The sequence below is a fragment of the Mauremys reevesii genome, linkage group 10 (genome assembly GCF_016161935.1).
Source record: "Mauremys reevesii isolate NIE-2019 linkage group 10, ASM1616193v1, whole genome shotgun sequence".
Lineage (NCBI taxonomy): Eukaryota > Metazoa > Chordata > Testudines > Geoemydidae > Mauremys > Mauremys reevesii.
Window position 1 is genome coordinate 18,794,780 of NC_052632.1, and position 21,326 is coordinate 18,816,105.

Sequence of the window (21,326 nt, forward strand, 5' to 3'; positions counted from 1 at the left end):
AGTCTGTGGTCTTTGGGGGTTCTCTCGGGGGTTTGCTGTGTCAGCTATCTGCACAGAGCCAGGGAGCACACAGAGGGAACATGCACGCAGCCGACTGTTATCATCATCGAACAAGAGCAGAGCACCACACCGGTAGCTACAGACAACAGCTGGCTATTCCCTATCACCTTCCCACCTTCCAAGTGTTTGCAGATGAATTCCTTAATTACTTGCTCCATTATCTTCCCTGGCACAGAAGTTAAACTAACTGGTCTGTAATTTCCTGGGTCGTTTTTATTTCCCTTTTTATAGATGGGCACTATATGTTTATTTTCAGCATAAAGTAAACACACATTCATAGATTATAAAACCAGAAGGGAGCACCGTGATCATCTACTCTTACCTCCTGCATAACACAGGCCACAAAACTTCCCCAAACTAATTCCTATTTGAACTAGAGCATATCCTTTTAGGAAAACATCCAATCTTGTTTTTAAAGACGCCCTCTCATATCCATTACCACTACCACCAGATATTTAGATCTGCATTTTACATTGCTTAATAGATTATATGGTTTAATGGAACTTACAGCTCTGATACTCCACTCCAGTAGCCTCCCAGCGCCACAGTGAGCACGGCAATTAGAAAGATGACAACCATACTGTAGTCAAACTCTGGCAAAGATGGTGAATAGAGTGACACATTAATCCTTGCTCCAAGGGCCTGAAAAATGATAAATGTATCAGTTATATATAACAGCACAGGCTCTTTATGACAGGCAGAATATGCAGTGCTTATCCTGTTTTTTAAATCAGATGTTATCTTCACCTTCTGCTGTAAACTGGGTCAGACTGTGTCAATTTTACCTACCTATTATGTACAAAGATGTACTATACGTGACAGATATGACAAACACAGATATAACTTGGGGACTATTGTAGCAACTTTATAAATGTTATCTGCATTTTTGTGAGTTAGACCTCAGAAGCACGAAAACATCAAAGACTTTTTATTAAGACACACTAAATATGGGGTCCATAGAATATTTATAGACCTTTGTATCAGTAAGTTATGTGTATGTGTGTGTTCCTGGCTCTATGGTTGGGTTTCCTGTGAAATATGGAATCACTAGAGAGGTGGTTAATGCAGTGCTGTTATACAGATACCCAGCTGCTGAAGCTCCACACCCTACATATTTTCTGTGTAACGTTTCTGTCCTAAAATAAGTGTACCCTTCTCTGTGAAACCTGTCTGATACCTGGTAACTCTGTCATTGCTCCTGGAGAGAGTCAACTGCAGGTGCTGAGCTACATCAGGCCTTCTGGGATAATCACAGTGAATTTCAGGAAGACAAGAGCCTACATCTCTGTTCTGATGGGAGACAGATGATGGCCCTGTCCCGAGAGAAGTAATGGCTAGAGGCTTAAGACCTACGGGAGTATCCCTAGAAGAATCCAGAAAGTGGGTAAGCGGATTATCCTGATGGGCCGCAGGTTGCCCACCACGTCTTTAGATGCTTTCACCCATATAGACAGAGAGGACTATAAAGATTATAAACTACGTAAAAAAGCCTAATTGTGAAAGTTTAAACTGACCTCGCCTGGCCTAAAATCATGGTTAGTAGACAAAAGCCCTCGAAAATTGTTTAGCAGGGAAAATGGCAGACCATTAGCCAATAGTCAGCCTGGGAGTGATAGAAAACTTAATAGGGATGGAACTGGATCACAGAACCTGGACTGGGCCCAAGCAGAGACCCATACTCAAAGGGGAGGATCTGCTCCAAGGCAGAGAGGCCACCTCAGAGGAAATCCTGGGGCAGATGTAGAAAAACAACGTCATCTGTGACAAACTGCAAGGGATTTCCTAATCCAACTACTGAGACCCAGTGCAGGCCTGCAAAGCCATCCTGCACTCCAACCTTACAATTAACTGGGTAACAATCTCCAGAGGGAGCGAGTTCAGTGGAACGGTTCACTTGTTCCATATGATATGCATGCTGACGTGGATACACCTCAAATCACTGCACCCATGTCCTGCTGACCCTCCTTGGTGCAGATCCATACAGTTCCCAGTGGGAAAGGAAGGTGAAAATTAATGGAAAGACATTCTGAGACCACCGGGACCATAATTAAAACCCCAGTAGTGAAAGCCCCTGAAATGCTGAAAGGCTGTGAAATCTGGTTTAAAGTTCCTGGTATAAAAGCCTCCACTCTAACTGCAGCACAGATTTCTGTGCAGCCCCAGGAAGGGTCAGGAGTGCTGGCTGTAGGTGTATGAAAGGATACTATTTTTGGTCTGCTTCAAACAAAGCCCACTCCCCTTCTCCTTGTAAAAGCTACAGGCCTGTATCCGGTGCTGATAGCTATCTGTAATCATGCGGATAAGGGTGTCAGTGACTATGTAAGTGGAGGGACTGAGAGAAGGTGGGGGTGTCAATTAACTGTAACATACAGGAAGCCCCATTAAGCTCAAGTCACCTTCCTAGCACAGCCAAACAAATACCTGATACTAGGAGGTGGGGAAAAGAGACAGCCAAGGTAAATTCTCTGAGACCTGGAGCGCAGGCGAGGGGGATCATTCTCTGCCCATCCATACCAGGGACCCTGAGTCAGAAGAGTGGTGGCTAAGTCTTCAGCTGAAAGTGGGGACACTGAGGCAGCTAAAGAGCACTGCCAAAACTATGTCACCCACTCAAGTAAAGTGTAAAACAGCTGCCTGGGATATTGCAGAGGTTACTACAGCCAGGACCTCGGAAGGGGAATTTTCTTTCCGGAGTCTGCGACTGCCCAATGATCTGTGAAAATGTAAGTACTCTGAGCAAGGTGGAGGAGAAAAACACTGCGCACCTCATCTCAGTGTAGGAACAAAAGGCCAACCCAGTGGAGTGAGGGATCAAGATCAATACCCTTCCTCCTCCACCCCCAGAGAATGAGGTTATACTACAGGAGTCCCCTGGCCTGATTCCTTAGGTTGTGAGGCAGATAAATGAATTTGGCTATGGGGAGGATTGAAGATACCCTTGCCCGCGACTTGGGATCCCTCAGCTGTTAAAAGCAGCATGTGGTTAAGAGCCACTTCACAGGGAGCCAGATCTAACCTAGTTCCCCCTTCTCTCCAAAGAATTGCTTCCTAGGCTATGCCAGGAAGGTGTGGGTGGGAAATCCCCAACCCACCATGGGAGCAGCTGACACTTTGAGGAACAAAGGGTTAGCATCTTCACTGCCTGAAAGCTTCATGGGAGCTGGAAGGGCAAGGACCAAGTCTCAAGTTCTCACCCAAAGGTTTTGGGGTGACCAGGGCAAGCAGGAGTGCATGAAAGCTCCCCCTGCAGATCCATCCCATAGGTTCTAAAGAGAGAAAATACATGGGATGGTTGTCAAATGGTGCCATACAGATCTGTGAATCATGCATGCCTTCTTGTTGTGAGAATGTTTTTATATAAGTAGGTGAAACATGAAATTGTAAGAGGTAATGGCAGACATACCAGGAAATACACCCGTGTGTCCTGCTAAGATGCTGGGCGGGCACCCTAGCAACCCTTTCTCTATGGTCATATCTGTCCCATTTCCCCCAGCATAGGCATAACTTTGAGGCTATTTTTTTCAACTTTATAAAAACTTTTGTATCAATAAGTGTGATATGTTCCTGGTTGAGTTTCCCATATGAGACCCAGAGACCACTTTGTGCCAATTGGCTGAGGACACAGGAGAGCATAAAGGTTACAGCGTCTGAGATCTACATACTAGTTCACCATATAACATCATGTAAGGTCTCCAGCAAAAGCCTGTGTAACATTGGTCATCATAATCATTGTGAGATGTATGTTCAGCAAATACGTGAGGAGTTATGTATATATTCTAACAATTATGCTCTAAGTCTGTGAGTTAATGCAGGTCACCAAAAGGTGATCCACAAACTGCCATCAAGCAGCTGGAAAGAGAGGAAAGCTTCTCTTTCTCTGGCTGGTCATGTGCAAACTGAGTATTGTATGGTTCACAATGGATGTCCATTTATAGACTGAGCAAAATGAGCAAAATGCTAGTGAACAGATTGCAGCCACTGCAGTAAAAAACAAAAACAGCAGGGGTTACCCCATTTAGGATTAAAGACAATGATTTTTTGGAACTACATCTGGGGAGCAGATCAAGCCCCAAAGATCCTTCACCAGGGGGAGGCAGGCTGCCAGTGTGCTTGGCCTCATGAAAGAAGAGTCTCAGCCATCCTGGTCACACTGTGAGAAGGACTTTAGGTTAAGCAGTATCTTATTAGACAATAAGGCATCTTGTTAGTTGAGTTTAGGCTTTAGAATGCATGTTATGATTTTCGCTTATATGGAACCCTTTCCATAGAAATATTCCAAATATTCTTGTGTTTGCTACCATATGAATCTCTGTTCTTCATTAAAAAAACTTGTAATTTTCTTTATTTATAAATAAGTCTAAGTGCTGTATATTGAGCAGAGCTTTGTTCTAAGGTGCAACTAGTAAGCCGTAGAGTACTGTTCCCTTGGGAACAGCAGGCCTGGTAATTCTGTGAAAGTCCAGGATACGGGGCTGAACACCATAGGGAGATGCTTGAAGGACTCAGGGGTTGGAGTGTACCTATAGCATGTTGGTGTGCATGACAGATAGCGGAGCCCACATGGGTTGAAAACGCTTGTGTTGCTGTGGCTGTGAGGGTCAAGCAGCTGATCCCTGGCAAACACGTACACGGTTTCCTCGCACTAAGGGCAGGTGGTAGCAAGGTGCCTCACAACCTGGGGTAACCCAGGAAGTGTCACATTGTGGAATCTGGAATTACTAGGGGGTGATTAATGCAAAATCCCAATGCTGTTATGCAGATACACAGCTGCTGAAGCTTCGCCACCTAAGGAAAGGGGCACTGACTAGTTTTACCTGTTTCAGGAGGCCTGGGAAACAAAGGCCCCAAAACCATGTAAAGTAGTGTTTTCCAAACTTGGATCGCCGCTTGTGTAGGGAAAGCCCCTGGCGGGCGGGGCCGGGTTGTTTACCTGCCCCGTCCGCAGGTCCGGCCAATCGCAGCTCCCACTGGCCGCGGTTCGCTGCTCCGGGCCAATGGGAGTTGCTGGAAGCAGTGGCCAAAACGTCCCTCAGCCTGTGCCGCTTCCCGCGGCTCCCATTGGCCCGGAGCAGCGAGCCGCGATCAGCTGGACTTGCGGACGCGGCAGATATACAAACCGGCCCGGCCCACCAGGGCTTTCCCTAAACAAGCGGCGTCCCAAGTTTGGAAAACACTGATGTAAAGCATCAGCCTGAACTGACTAAGCAGCCCTGATTTTGATCCAACAAATGGACATAAACTTTTAACCAAGGGGGCAAACTCTACTCAAAGGGTTTGAAGGACTTTGACCTACTACATCCCCACATGGAAGTTGGGTAACATCTGGTAAACTCAATATGTGTTTAGACTGTTTATTGTTTTGTTATAGGTTTTCTGTGTAACGGTTTTGTCCTTTAAGTGTACTGTGCTCTGCAAAAACTGTTTGGCCACTGTCACTGCTCCTAGAGAAAGAGAGTGAACTGCAGGTGCTGAGCTAGGTCAGACCTGCTGGGATAATCACAGTGAATTGCAGGGGGACTGCAGCCTAAATTCCAGATCTGAGGGGACAGGGCACAGGTCCCTGCCCAGAGAGAGGTGACAGAAGCCTGAGACCTAAGGGGGCAGCCAAAGAGCAGACCACAGCATGGGTCCGAGGTGCTGTTACCCTGAAACTGTAACGCTATATACTTATAATGAATCGATATAGTGGGATAACAGCATTTCCCACTGTCGCTGGAAACATAGACCTGGAAGCAACCTTATAATTCATGCTGTGGGAGTACAACAGGCACTCCAAGGAGGGATGATACTACTTCTTGAGCCCTTAAACAACTTGAGAAGTTGTGCACCTGAACCATGTACCTGTTAGTCCACTATAATATATTTAGTGCTGTCAAAGTAATCTGCACTGTACAAAAACAAGCAGACACAAAAGGAGGAAGTTGCAGTAGTCAAGGTAAAACATCACCATGACATGGAAAAGAAATTCTGCAGTGGGAACACAGAAGGAAAGACAGATATCAGAGATGATGCAGAGGAAGAGCTAACAGATTTGTGAATAGCCTGGATGTGGGAGAAGAACAAGAGAGGAACTGAACATGACACGGGAATACAGTACAGGATACAGGGAATACAGTAACTCCTCACTTAACGTTGTAGTTATGTTCCTGAAAAACGCAACTTGAAGCGAAATAATGTTAAGCGAATCCAATTTCCCCATAAGAATTAATGTAAATAGAAGGAAGGACGGACACACACACACACACACACACACACACACACGTTTTAAACAAACGGTTTAATACTGGTACACAGCGATGACGATTGTGAAGCTTGGCTGAGGTGCTGAAGTCAAAGGGTGGGACATTCTGCCTTACTGCTAAATGCTGAACTAGCAATCGTCTGAGCCCTCAAGGCTTAACACATTGTTTTTAATGCAGCTTCACACTCTACAAGGCAGCATGAATGGAGGGAGGGGAGACAGCAACACACACAGTGTGTCAGAGAGAGAAATGCGCATTTCCCCTTTAAGTACACTGACCCAATTCTAAGTACACTGCCTTTTTAAATAGATCAGCAAGTTGAGACAGCAGCTCCTGCCAGCAAGCCCCGTTGTGTGTCCCCCCTGCTCTTTGGAACTGGGGTAAGCGGGGTGCAGGAGCAGGGGGAGAGGGGACACCCTGACATTAGCCCCTCTTCCTCTTCCCGCCCCCCGCCCGCACAGCAAGCAGGAGGCTCCAGAGAGCAGCTCCAAGGCAGAGGGCAGGAACAGCACATGGCAGTTGGGGGGGAAGGACAGCTGAACGTGATAGCCTACTGAGTGGCTGCCGCACAGGGAACTTAGGGGAACAGGGAGCTGCCAGTCCACCCTGGTTCCAAGCCCCCGCCAGCTAGCTCCAATGGGCTGCTCTTCTGCAAGCAGTGGACAAAGCAGGTGGCTGCCAGACATTGTAAGGCATTGCGCAACATTAAACAAGCATGTTCTCTAATTGATCAGCAATGTGACAACGAAACAACATTAACCGGGATGACTTTAAATGAGGAGTTACTGTACAGTGGAGTTGCCTGTAGAGATGAGGACGGGAGGATTCAACAGTGAATGGAGTGTGCTAGCAACATAGTGATTATTTTACTTTCTATTCAAGAAATATCACAAATTTCAGAAAAATATAATCTCAATTATCTGAACATCACAGGGGCATTGAATACATTTGGAAATCTGAAGTAACTTGATGCAGTTAATAGAACTCAGGAAAATTACTTTGTTTTGAATAACTGAGCTTCAGATAATCAAAGTTGTATATAACGTGAAAGAAAAGTCAATTGCTATCTGTTATTGGAACATTAGCATTATATATTGCATTGTCACACTATAATAAAAGTAATTCACATGTAATGGTTGTTTTGTCCTATACAGCATCCCATATGTCAAAAGGAAGAGTTGCTAGCTATTGGTCATGACATTTTGAGTTCTATATTCTCTTCTGAAGCCTGGTCTACACTACGCGTTTAAACCGGTTTTAGGAGCGTAAAACCGATTTAACGCCACAACCGTCCACACTAAGAGGCCCTTTATATCGGTATAAAGGGCTCTTTAAACCGGTTTCTGTACTCCTCCCTAACGAGAGGAGTAGCGCTAATATCGGTATTAACATATCGGATTGGGGTTAGTGTGGCCGCAGATCGACAGTATTGGCCTCCGGGCGGTATCCCACAGTGCACCACTGACCGCTCTGGACAGCAATCTGAACTCGGATGCAGTGGCCAGGTAGACAGGAAAAGCCCCACGAACTTTTGAATATTTCCTGTTTGCCCAGCGTGGAGCTCCGATCAGCACGGGTGGTGATGCAGTTAAAAATCAAAATAAAGAAAGCGCTCCAGCATGGACGATGTGGATGTGATCGCTGTAAGGGCAGGCAAATCTGTTCTATCAGCGCTCCGTTACAGAAGACGAAATTCAAAATCATTTTTTAAATATCTCCAGACAGATGCCATAGCAGGGACTCAGCGCACTGCTGCGTGACAAGCGTAACGGAAAGCCAAAGAATCAAATGGACGCTCATGGACTGGAGGACTCAAGCTATCCCACAGTTCCTGCAGTCTCTGAAAAGTATTTGCATTCTTGGCTGAGCTCCAAATGCTTCTAGGGTCAAAAACAGTGTCCGCGGTGGGTCAGGGCATAGCTAGGCAATTTACGCACCCCCCCTCCATCCCCAGAAGTGAAAGGGAAAACAATCCTGTCTTGACTCTTTTACATGTCACCCTATCTTTACTGAATGCTGCAGATAGACGCGATGGTGCAGCACTCAACACCAACATCCTTGCTCCCTCCCCCCCACCATGGGTGGCTGATGGTACAATAAGACTGATACCCATTGTCATCATCAGCCTATTGGCACATGGGGCAGTGCAAAAGGACTGGTAACCATGCTGACTAGCATCCGTCAGGTCAATCAAGGCCGCCTGGCCCTAATTTTTCCTGGTAGATGGTACAATATGGCTGATAACCATCATCATCATAGCAACAGGGGGCTGAGCTTCATCAGCCCCCACCCTTCATGTGTAAAGAAAAGATTCAATTGCCCCTGGACTAGCAGCAGGATGCTGGGCTCCTCTCCTCCACACTCCTTAATGTCCTATGTGGACTATCATAGCAACTGGAGGCTGCCTTCCACTCATTTCTCACTAACAAGTATTCCTGCATTCTTTATTACTTCATCACACAAGTGGGGGGACAATGCTATGGTAGCCCAGGAAGGCTGGGGAAGAATGGAATGAACAGGTGGGGTTGTTGCAGGAGCACCCCCTGTGAATAGCATACAGCTTATAATCTATGCAGGATCTGACACAGAGCAGCTGTGTTCTCTGGTACAGTGGTTCTCTAGTACACTTGCCCATATTCTAGGCAGGACTGATTCTATTTTTAGATACCAAAAAGGAGGGATTGACTCAGGGAGTCATTCCCAATTTTGGCTTTTGCGCCCCTGGCTAAGAGCAGCCAGGGGCACTTATGACAGCAGCAAATGGAACAGTGCAAAAGGACTGGTAGCCACGATCATCTTATTACCAATTTATGGTATGGTAGATGGTACAATATGGCTGATAACCATCTCTGCTATCATGCAAAAGCAAAAGCATGCTGCTGTGTAGCGCTGCTGAATCGCCTCTGTGAACGGCATCTAGTACACATACGGTGACAGTCACAAAAGGCGAAACAGGCTCCATGATTGCCATGCTATGGCATCTGCCAGGGCAATCCAGGGAAAAAAGGCATGAAATGCTTGTCTGCCGTTGCTTTCCCAGCGGAAGGAGTGACTGACGACATTTACCCAGAACCACCCGCGACAATGATTTTTGCCGCATCAGGCACTGGGATCTCAACCCGGAAATTCAAAGGGGCGGGGAAGGCTGCGGGAACTATGGGATAGCTACGCAGTAGCTACCCACAGTGCAATGCTCCAGAAATCGACGCTAGCCTCGGACCGTGGACGCACACCACCGATTTAATGTGTTTAGTGTGGCCGCGCACACTCGATTTTATACAATCTGTTTTGTTAAACCGGTTTATGTAAATTCGGAATAATCCCGTAGTGTAGACGTACCCTAATTCAGTGTCAGTCTTTTTCTAATCTGTACATTTCAATAAAGTGTAAAAACAGATCACAGTGCATGAACAACTGGACAACTGAAATAAAGTCTGCTCTATAAGCTGAAGGAACACTCTTACAGATTAGCCTGAAAGAGTCAAAGAGCGAGTTAATGCTTTCATGACTGAAATCTCAATCCCCTTTCTCTGAAAAAGATAGAAGACAGATATTGTCTAAACACATGAATCAAGGAAAAAAATATAATATTCATGCCTAACTGGCCACTACCTGATAAAAATATTGGGGCAGATTATCATATAATGATAGATCAGAAATGTAATTATGAAAAAATTTATACAAATCATAAATGATTACAGTAATTTATCAGTCACTTACCTGCTGCATATCCATTATATCATTATATCTTACAAGAGCAACTGGAATGGTTACATTTTGTACATCAGTCTTGTTACCTGAAGGAGAAGACTAAAACATAAAACCTATATGAGAGGACTTGATAGCATATTTGCAGAACACAACTCTATATGCAGATTATCCTTTGAATGCCAGTATTTATGTTCACAAACAAAAATCAGCAGACACAATTCAAAGCTACAGAGAAAAACTCTAAGACATTTTAAGGAAAACTATGCTACAGACATTGAAAGGCTGACATTATAGACCCAGAGATGTTCTGGTAAATGTCTTATGCTTTTATGTAGATAATCAAAACTCAATAGCTTCACTCTGATAACCCACCTTTTAGAACAAGTTTAACTCAGTTTTTTTAAACTAAATTATCAATGATGATATACTATCAATATTGTATTTTGCTGTATATAAATGTATTTGCGCAAACTGCAAATACAAGTATAATGTACATAAAAAGATATCCAATATTTTAAAGAGCAAGAAAAATAGGACATGCATGTCTGGCAAAGTGATAAAACATGATCTAAAAGAACTGTTCTTATCTTGCAGTTGTTACTGTCAATTTTTCTCCTTTTGTTCTTCTGTATTAGTTGATATTTTTAGTGATTTTGTTTTCTGTAGCAATGATTGTGTACAGGTTCTGGATTATATTAACGCTTAATAAAATGTAAAAATTTCACTTAAAAGATTATGCAGCTAAAATTAGTAGAAAACAACAAAGATAAGCCTTTTCATTTAGTAGTTTGAGTATAAAGAATAGACAACCATAGAGGTCAAAATACAATAAATGCAACTAAGACAATGTCACTTTAACAAAGATTAAGCCATAGAATGTTAGAACTTACTAGACCACTTTTACTGGCAATCAGCAGTATTTTAGCACCGTGACTTTGAGCAGTTCTTGCTTTATCCACAAATGAGCAGTTTCCCCTCATCACTACAACTGCCTTGTCCTTTATTACAAGAGTAGAAGGAACTTCAGAATTACTGCAGAACACTTTGGGGGTCAAGTTCTCCAAACTACTGGAAGCCTACAAAAATCAAAAGTTGTATAAAAAAGTTAAAACTAAAAATCAAAGATTAGTTTCCAATATGGTTTCTCCCATTTATTTATAACACAAAAACATTTATTTACAGGGAATAAATAGACCTACTAAGAAATATAATGGAATAGTTGACTCAACATGTTGGATTCAAAATAGGAAATCAGCAAGGGGAGAGGAATAAACTTTCTGGGACATGTTCATATTGGTTCATTGCAATGCTAAGATCACAAAAACAATTTAAAAGTATAGAAATAAGAAACTAAGTATATTTGAGATTTCTGAACCAGTCTTAACTGTTTTACAGCCTATTCCAAGGCCAATGCTACTCTGTAAACTAGTCTTCAGAATATGTTTATGCTGAGCACCAGACAGCAACTCTCTAGAGAATCCAACTGTGTCATAACACAAGTTTCACCAGCCAAAGAAGCAGTGACTCAGATACATATCCAAACTGGTTCTCTTACAACCCTCACACCAAGACAGTAGGCTAGCCCTAAAACAAAGTAGTTGTAGTTTAAATATTTTTTCCGTATATTTAATTTTAGTTTAAAAAACATTTATTAAGTCCTATTTAAAAAAACAAGCTGTTTTCTTTGGCTAGTCAAGTTATGTTTGGCCACAGTAGGCCGTTGACAGAAAGATGGCTGTTACACTTCCTCTGGTTTTGTACAGAGTCAGCCTTGTTTATGAATCAAGGGAAAGAATATTTCTCTTGATTATTTCCAAACCTATAGCATTTACCAATCACATCAAGGGTAGCAAAAGGAAAGGAAAAAAAACGCTTTAACATGTATGTGTGGGATTTTTCTAATCTTGGCTCAAGGATAAGTTTTGACCAAGAGTAAGGCATGGTGATATAAATTCCAAATAATCATTAAAATACTGACACCTGAAAACCCATTTGCGATTAAATATATTTTAACATATATATTTTAGTATTTTACCCAAATGCACATGCTGATCAATATTGGCAATTCTTGTTTTAAACATATCAAGTTCTAAAAGAAGGTGTATTCCATACAAAATCACTTCACTCAAAGTGTCTCCAAGAAGACAGACAACTGAAATATTTTTAAAATCTAGTTCATTTTTCTCCATTTTGACACTTATTTTTTTGAGATTAATTCAGGCTGGAAAACAACAAAAGTCAATTTCACTTTAATTTATAACCATTTTAACTTTTTTTTTTTTTGCCAAGAACTGACTAGATACTAAAATATCAGAGTTACGAAAACTTGGGGAGTAGGTGAGTGTTTAAATCTAAACATGAAACTTAGAGAGAAATAAAAATCAGCAACTTTCATTAATGCATTTCAATATTAGGCTTTGAAAGGTTTTTTAAAAACATTAAAATTTGGTGTCTAAACAGCATGACAGTATCATTTGGGGTACTGTGGATGTTGGGCTTACTCTTAAATATATATTCACAGCGCTAAATTTAAGAAATTCTTTTTTATGATTATTTCTGACAGCAGATAAGCAGTGGTACCCATTTAGAAGTTATCCTAATGAGAACATAGAACATAAGAACGGCCATACTGGGTCAGACCAATGGTCCACCTAGCCCAGTATCCTGTCTTCCGACAGTTGCCAGTAACAGGTGCCCCAGAGGGAATGAACAGAACAGGCAATCACCAAGTGATCCATCCCCTGTTGCCCATTCCCAGCTCCTGGCGAACAGAAGTTAGGGACATTCTGAGTATGGCATTGCAGCCCTGCCCACCCTGGCTAATAGCTATTGACGGATCTATCCTCCAGGAACTTATCTAGTTCTTTTTTCTTCTCCAAGCTGAAGTCCCAGTCTTTTTAATCTCTCCTCATACAGAAGCCGTTACATACCCCTAATCATTTTAGTTGCCCTTCTCTGTTCCTTTTCCAATTCCAATATATCTTTCTTGAGATGAGGCAACCAGTTTTGCATGCAGTATTCAAGATGTGGGTATACCATGAATTTATATAGCGGCATGATGATATTTTCTGTCTTATATGTCCCTTTCCTAATGGTTTCTAATATTCTATTAGCTTTTTTGACTGCCACTGCACATTGAGCAGATGTTTTAAGAGAACTATCCACAATGACTCCAAGATCTGTTTCTTGAGTGGTAACAGCTAATTTAGACCCCATCATTTTGTATGTCTAGTTCAGATTGTTTTCCAATGTGCATTACTTTGCATTTATCAATACTGAATTTCATCTGCCATTTTGTTGCCCAGTTACCCAGTTTTGAGATCCCTTTGTAACTCTTTGCAGTCTACTTTGGACTTAACTATCTTGAGTAATTTTGTATCATCTGCAAATTTTGCCATATCATTGTTTACCCCCTTTTCAGATAATTTATGAATATGTTGAACAGTATTGGTCCCAGTACACACCCCTGGGGGATACCACTATTTACCGCTCTCCGTTATGAAAACTGATCATTTATTCCTATCCTTGGTTTCCTATCTTTTAATCAGTTACTGATCCATGAGAAGAGCTTCCCTCTTATCCCAGAACTGCTTAATTTGCTTAAGAGCCTTTGGTGAGGGACACTGTCAAAGGTTTTCTGAAAGTCTAAGTACACTATATCCACTGGATCATCCTTGTTCACGTTTGTTGACTCCCTCAAAGAATTCTAATAGATGGGAGAGGCATGATTTCCCTTTATAAAAGACATATTGACTTCTGCCCAACAAATTGTGCTCATCTATCTGTCTGATAATTCTGTTCTTTACTATAGTTTCAACCAGTTTGCCTGGTACTGAAGTTAGGCTTACCAGCCTGTAATTGCTGGGATCGCCTCTGGAACCTTTTTTAAAAATTGGTGGTCACATTAGCTATCCTCCAGGCATCTGGGACAGAAACTGATTTACATGATAGGTTACATACCACAGTTAGTAGTTCTGCAATTTCATATTTGAGTTCCTTCAGAACTCTGGGTGAATATCATCTGGTCCTGGTGATTTATTACTGTTAATTGTATCAATTTGTTCCAAAACCTCCTCTAATGACATCTCAGTCTGGCACAGTTCCTCAGATTTGTCACCTAAAAAGAATGGCTCAGGTGTGGGAATCTCCCTCACATCCTCTGCAGTGAAGACTGATGCAAAGCATATTTAGTTTCTCTGCAATGATTTTGTCTTCCTGGAGTGCTCCTTTAACAACTCGATCGTCCAGTGGCCCCACTGATTGTTTAGCAAGCTTCCTGCTTCTGATTTACTTAAATTGTTTGATGTTAGTTTTTGAGTCTTTGGCTAGTTGCTCTTCAAATCCTTTTTTGGCCTTCCTAATTATACCTTTAAACTTGACTTGCTAGAGTTTATGCTCCTTTCTATTTTCCTCAATAGGATTTAACTTCCAATTTTTAAAGGATGCCTTTTTGCCTCTAACCGCTTCTTAGTTGTTTAGCCACGGTGGTACTTTTTTGGTCCTCTATATTTTTTAAATTTGGGGTATACATTTTACGTAGCATTGATTTTACTCAGTACTTTCTCCTAGAAATTCCACTTGATCCAAAACTGTTCTTGGTTTTATAATTCTTAGACAGTATAGCTACATAATGACTTACAATGTCATCCAGGGTATTTGGAAGAGATACCCACGAAGGATTGTAACGTATGCAGTAATCCTTTGTTAATGGGGGTATCCCATTTCCAGAAGCATGCAGGATTCCCTCCTGTGCATTTACCTATAATATGAAGTTTCTGCATTAGACAACACAGTTTACACTATCAGTGGACAAAGAATATTCTTCTAAACAAGAACAGGACAACTAAAAAGTTTCAATATCCAAAAAAAGAAATGGAATAGGTAACAAGATTAATCTTGACAACTTGGTTTTGATTCTGTAATGCAGGTAGAAAAGCGGAAAACTGATCAGAGTTTGCATGGCTAACAATAGCAAGGAAACAGTGATGCTCAAGTACATTTCAGATGCAACATATTCATTTTACACACACACACACACACACACACACACACACACACACACACACACACGCGCCTAAAGTGACAGAAACCTTCAGGCAAGCATTCTTAGAGATTCTACACATAAGATTTTACATTCCCTTTAAACTGGAAAAAAGGACTGATATAGCCAGCATAGAAGATGTGGTGTACAAATTTATATTACAAGTCATGGGCCCCATCTTAAATACCTTCTCTCATGTGCATAGTCCTCACTGGGAATGCTCATATAAATTTACTTTTGTGAGCAGTAGATGTATGATTAAGCCTTATGTTTTTCCTGGAGTTATAGCAATTCTAAAGACTCAGTCTTGGCCTGGAAGTTTTGATTTGCTAGTTGGTTTGGGGGTGGTTTTTTGTGGGATGGGAGAGAAGGGAGGATAAACACAGCACCCCCACACCTGATTTAAATTTTAGACTTAATTCTAAATTGTGGGAATACTTGGTTGCAGATTATTTTGGGCACCTGTAAATCAAAGTAGCTATATTTTATACAGTCAGGAATACTGGATATAATCATGGATTTCTACATAAAAGTGCATTCTTGTTGGTTATTATAACTTCAATACATATTCTTCACAACTCAGATAGATGTAGGTTTCATTTTTAGAAGGTACACAGTATACATTTTTAAGTGATTGATTTATTTTGAAAACTTTTCAGATGAGTTTTACAGCTATATCAGAAAATAAATGATTGTTTGGTTATTTCATTTACCAAAGGTAACTAAAGCAGATATTTATGAAGTCATTGGGAGATGAACTATCTCCAATTCAACGGGTTAATCAATATCTGGAGGATTTTCTTGCCATGCTGTATTAGGAGATCACCACTAGACAGACATTTAAATTGTTTTATTTAACTAAAACAACAACGTTATGTATTCTGGATTTTTTTTCTTCAACAGCAAACATGTAATATTTTAACAAAACCAGCAAATGAATTTTTGCATTTAATTAAACATTCAAGCTTTTGAAACTTTTTGAAACTTTGCGCTTTTAGAGAGAGATAAGGGAGTGACTGTGTACACAAATTTGCAGAGGAACAGTAGGGTTGAGGTCTGTTATTTCTCACCTCTATGTATTATTTATTTATTTAAGAACATTTTTGCTGTTAACAAGCATGTTATCTCTGGAGACACAAATCCACAGTTTGAGAACTGCAAAACTAAGTATCTTTGACAGTATCTTCTAGACCAGGGGTGGGCAAACTGGCCCACAGGCCGAATCCGGCCCGTCAGCCGTTCTAAACTGGCCTTTGAGCTCCCGCCGGGGAGTGGGATCTGGGGCTTGCCCTGCTCCAGCACTCCAGCCGGGGAGCAGGATTGGCGGCCGCTCCACACAGCTCCCAGAAACAGCTGCATGGCCCCACTCTGGTGTTCCAGCTGGGGCACAGGGTCGGGGGCTTCTCCATGCGACTCCTGAAAGCTGCCGCATGGCCCCCCCCTCCAACGCGCCAATGGGAGCTGCAGGGGCAGTGCCTGCGGACGGGGCAGCGTGCAGAGTCACCTGGCTGTGCCTCCACGTAGGAGCCAGAGAAGGGACATGCCGCTGCTTCTGAGAGCTTCTTGAGGTAAGCACCGCCTGGAGCCTGCACTTCTGAACCTCTCCCCATGCCCCAACTCCCTGCCCTAGCCCTGATCCCCCTCCTTCCCTCTGAACCCCTCGATTCCAGCCCAGAGAACCCTTCTGAACCCCAAACCCCTGACCCCCAGCCCTAACCCAGAGCCTGCACCTCCAGCCGGAGCCTGCATCCCTTCCCGCACCTCACTCCCCTGCCCCAGCGTGAAGCCCCCTCCTGCACCCTGAACTCCTCATTCCTGGCCCCACCCCAGAGCCCACACCCCCAACCAGAGCCCTCGCCCTCACCCCCTCCTGCACCCCAACCCCAATTTTCTGAGCATTCATGGCCCGCCATACAATTTCTATTCCCAGATGTGGCCCTCGGGCCAAAAAAGTTTGCTCACCTCTCTTCTAGACTAAGCACTGAGTCCCATTGGGTAAACAGAAACATTAACCTAAATAATCTATACAGACGCCCCTGGAGCCCCATAAGATTGGGTCCCTAATCCATGAACTGTTGGAACTCATTTACAAAACTTTTCTTAAACATTACATGAATATATTGTCTCATACTATAAAATTAGAATTTATAATCCCTATTCCATAATGAGATAGTTTTAATTAAGATACAGTATAGCTCAAAGATATCTTTAGATATACTTTTTGAGGAAAAAAGCATTTTATCAAAAAAATCTGATTTAAAGAAAAAAATCTGATTTTTTTTAAATCATTGATTGTTATCCACCCTGATTTTATAGGATTTTTAAGACAGGATTTTATAGTTTATACCATGATGTAATCCTTGTGTGTTTGTGTAGGCATACAATTAAAGAAAAATGAAGATGCTAAAGTCTGAAAACTGATTTTTGAAAGTGCTCAGTAACCAAATTTCATAATAATTTTCTGATATAGCACTTTTCACCTGTATTTCTCAAAGCTGGCCACTAACTGACAGAGACAAAGAAAAACTCCAGCTGTGGACAGGTTATTGTATGGAAATTCCTATAATTATGTTTTTTAAAAATGAATATATTATTCACAATTCTTGCCAACAGTCTTTTGGCAAGATTGTTGGAGAGGCACATTAGAGGATGGATTCTGAAACTATATTTATTATAAATACTTAAAAGCCTTTTTTTTTTTAAAGTTAAATTCGTAATTTCCCAATTTGATGCACACTTGAGTAAATATAAAACAAATGCAGACTCATAAAATAGTCAGGCACTATATGAATTTGTCCACAATAAAGGAAATATGTAACATTTCTTTTCCATGTTCCAGATAAAGATCTAGAATTTAAAAAAATTATATCTAGAAGGTGACTAATGAAAGAAAAGGTGTCATTTCTTGTTTCAGTTAGGTGTTGCCAGAAGAAAGTAATTGACCGGCAACTAAGGAAAATTATGCCATAATTTAAAGCTGGTCATCTTGACTCTTCTTGAAAGAGGCACTTAGCTTAACATCAGGAATGAATTAATAGAGCAAAAGGAGTCGGCAAGCCCTGTTGTAGGTTTTAGATTTCTTTTTGTTTTTGTTATCTGCCAGGTATAGACTTAAGCAATATTAATAAGCAAGAGCCAGGTAGAAAAAGAGAGGCTTGCAATTTGATGCGTGCCATGTATATAGGAAGTACACTAATAGCTTGTATTTCTCTGTGATCTTCTTTGAAAGGCATTAACCATCTCCTATAGCAAACGAGACCTTCGGATAAAAGGAGAAAAAAGCAAGAGGTGCTCCTGTGTAGTTGTTTCAGAGTTCTAGGTCTGTCTGGTTTGAATGGCAAAAATTCTTATTAAGAGTAACCCATTTTATCAAGCTCCAAGAGTGAACATCTGCTCACAAAGCAAAGTGTGAAAATAGTGAGAGCTTGTTAGTATTTTAAATGTACAGTCCTTCAGTTACTAGATAAAGTTGACAGATTTTGAAGAGTTATTTAATGATTTATAATAAGCAAAAGAAATGCCAATCTTTACCTCTTAAACTAAGCCCATTCATCTAAAAATATAAACTGCTGGCAATGAAAAGTCATGATATTGATCATCTTACTTCAAATGGAGACAGGAGCGAGCAGCAAGAACTATTATCAGAACTTTCTTGTGTATAAATGAGAGAGGTATAAATAAATATGGGGTTATAAAGCTGCAGTGCTAATTTTTCATACGTAGTAATCTTTTTTCTAAACAAGTGATCACTTCTTCTTCAACACTTCACTACTACATTGTTTTGCTAAACAGTCCCAACACTGCTATCACCATTTAACTTCCATTAGCAGTAGTCATAGTTTCATTGTTAATGTACACAGGCTCTAGGTGACAGCCAGTGTTTTACGCATGTTGCATAATCCTACTAAGAGCATATCAATACAACACTGTACTTAAAACATCAGCTATACTAACCTGCCCGCTGTGGAACTGATAAGTAGCAACAATAGGTACGTTTATAAAAAGTTTCCTCCTGTGGGCAGAGGCCAATCAGCACTGACCTATCGATAGACTGGACCTCAAAAGAGCCAGTGTGAAGTTAGGAAGCATCTGAAAGTTTATATATTTATCTAACATTTTTCTGACCTTTAGTCTGCAGAGTTGGACTGGAAATACCCTGACAATCCAGGCCCAGCTAGAAATACTACCAGGATGGCCTCTGTCCTAATGTTTAAAGCAGTTTTACTTCTGATCCTGGATAGGAACTGGAAAACCCAAAAGAGCCAATCCATCTTTTTCAGACAGACATTTCAGATCTTCAACAAAACAAACTATGATTGAGTTTGGTTCTGAAAGTGAGCAGCGTTCCCAACAAGGGAGAAAGTGACTGGCTCTCATCACAACCAGAAAGACAGAAAGACACCTTTTGCACACAGCAGAATTGACACAGAGTCATATTAGCTCACACAAGCAGTCTTACACCCAAACCCATTCACACCAACCCACATGACTAGGACCCATGTCCACTACCACCTTGTCACCCTACTCCACAGTCTTGCAATTGTGACCCACAGCTCACACTGCACAGTCCAGGACCTTGAACTCAACCACCCGCCACATGATGCCAACCAACCTCTCCTCAACATGACATCATGCCACACCCCTCCCCCAGGTCTATCACCCCCCTCCACCCCAACACTGCGTCCTCCCCCCCAGCTCCAGTTCTCCCCCCCCAGCCCTCGCACCCCCTTCCGCTCTTTCCTCACCCCCCCGCCAGCTTCGCTCCACAACCCCCCACCAGCCCTCACCCCCCCACAACTCCAGCTCTCTCCCAGAGTCCTCCCCCCACAGCCCCCTGCCGACTCTCGCCCCCCCCTTTCCCACATCCCCTGCCAGCCCTTGCCCCCCCCAACTCCAGCCCCCCCCCCCCTTCCCTGCCACTACACCGGCCCTCGCCTCCCCCTACAGCTCCAGCTCTCTCCCACAGCGCCCTGGCGGCCCCCGCTCCCCAGCTTCCGCGCCGGCGCACCCCTTAGGACCCTGCCGGCCCCGCCGACTGCCCTCCCCGCGGTCACCGGGCCCGGCGTCGCCCGCACGGCAGCCCCTTACCCGCGGGAGCAGCAGGGCCCAGAGAGCGGCCCACAGCAGCCAGGGGCGCCTCATCCTGCTCATCCTCCTCAGCCCGCCGGGGCAGCAGCCGGCCCCGGTTCGCCCTCCACCTGCGGCCTTCCCGGACCCGCCGCCCGCCTGCCTGCCTGCCCAGGGACCCTGCACAGCGCCGCCAGCCGAGCTCGCGGCACTTCCTCTTCAGCCGGCTGGGTAGGCGGGGGCTGCTGCTGCCAGCGCGGACATGTGACAGCCCTTCCCCCGCTTCCGGGAGCACTGGGCGGCCGCCTCCTCCGGCTCCTGGGCAGGTTCCGGCCCGCAGCCAGCCCTCGTCTGGCCTCTCTGCGTGTCGAGTGCGCCCATCCCCGTAGCGTCGGGCTCCCCTGGGCACAGGGTTCCCCCCCCACCAAGGATTCAGGGGGGCCTGGGGCAAAGCAATTTCTGGGGTCCCTTCCATAAAAAAGAAGTTGCAATACTCTAGAGTACTATATTCTCAAGGGGGGGCCCCTGTGGGGCCTGGGGCAAATTGCCCCACTTCCCCCCCCCTCCCCGCTGGGTGGTCCGGCCTGAGCATGCCTTGCCCAGCAGGGGAGCGAGGCCCTGCATGGTCCTAGCCCTGCTGTGCCCTCCCCCCCAACCCTGGATAGGGTGGGGGTGACGGGGGTGGTCTTTGGTGAACCCGGGAAGAAGGGCAGGACTGTTGTCCCTATTGCCCTCCAGCAAAGGGTTTGGTTGCTGCATTGCATTCCTAAGGCCCTGGACAAGGTCAGGCACCCCCATCCTGCAGCCAAGGTGGCCCCTTTGGGGCCCTCCCCCAATTGAGTGTTTCCCCCCTTCTAGGGTGACCAGCTGTCCCGATTTTTGGGTCTCTTTCTTATATAGGCTTCTATTACCCCCCTCCCCCATCCCAATTTTTCACACTTGCTGTCTGGTCACCCTACTCCCTTCTGACAACTGCAGCATCCCTCTGGAGGGTTGCGGCTGCAACATTAAACAAGGAGCCTGTGGCACATGCAAAGGGCTTGTGTGATGGCTTCAGTTTCTGTTGCCAAACAGGACCCCCTGCCTGTTGCTGAGCTTGCAGGTGACCTTCACTGCCCCCTCAAAACACATATACACTCAGGCTGGGCTTTCTGTGCTACCTGCCACACTTTGCTCCCTTCTGGAGGCTCCTTCCTTTACTGCTG

The 21,326-nt window shown here is 43.6% G+C and overlaps 1 protein-coding gene across 4 annotated transcripts in view; it reads right to left on the bottom strand.

Annotated features, from left to right (window-relative positions):
- The window catches only part of SPPL2A (signal peptide peptidase like 2A), a 51,080-nt gene extending 30,727 nt beyond the window's left edge, over positions 1–20,353 (bottom strand). For 2 of the 4 annotated variants that reach the window (XM_039492242.1, XM_039492240.1), the window contains exons 1-5: positions 20,143–20,353; positions 14,653–14,772; positions 10,904–11,089; positions 10,023–10,112; positions 569–702 (exon numbers count right to left, since the gene is read on the bottom strand). In XM_039492242.1, coding sequence (XP_039348176.1) covers positions 569–702; positions 10,023–10,112; positions 10,904–11,089; positions 14,653–14,772; positions 20,143–20,205 — 593 coding nt within the window. In that variant the 5' untranslated portion in view covers positions 20,206–20,353. The remainder of the gene's footprint in view (positions 1–568; positions 703–10,022; positions 10,113–10,903; positions 11,090–14,652; positions 14,773–20,142) is intronic. The other 2 variants (XM_039492241.1, XM_039492239.1) reach the window with 1 other exon arrangement.
- Positions 20,354–21,326: the final 973 nt, after the last annotated feature.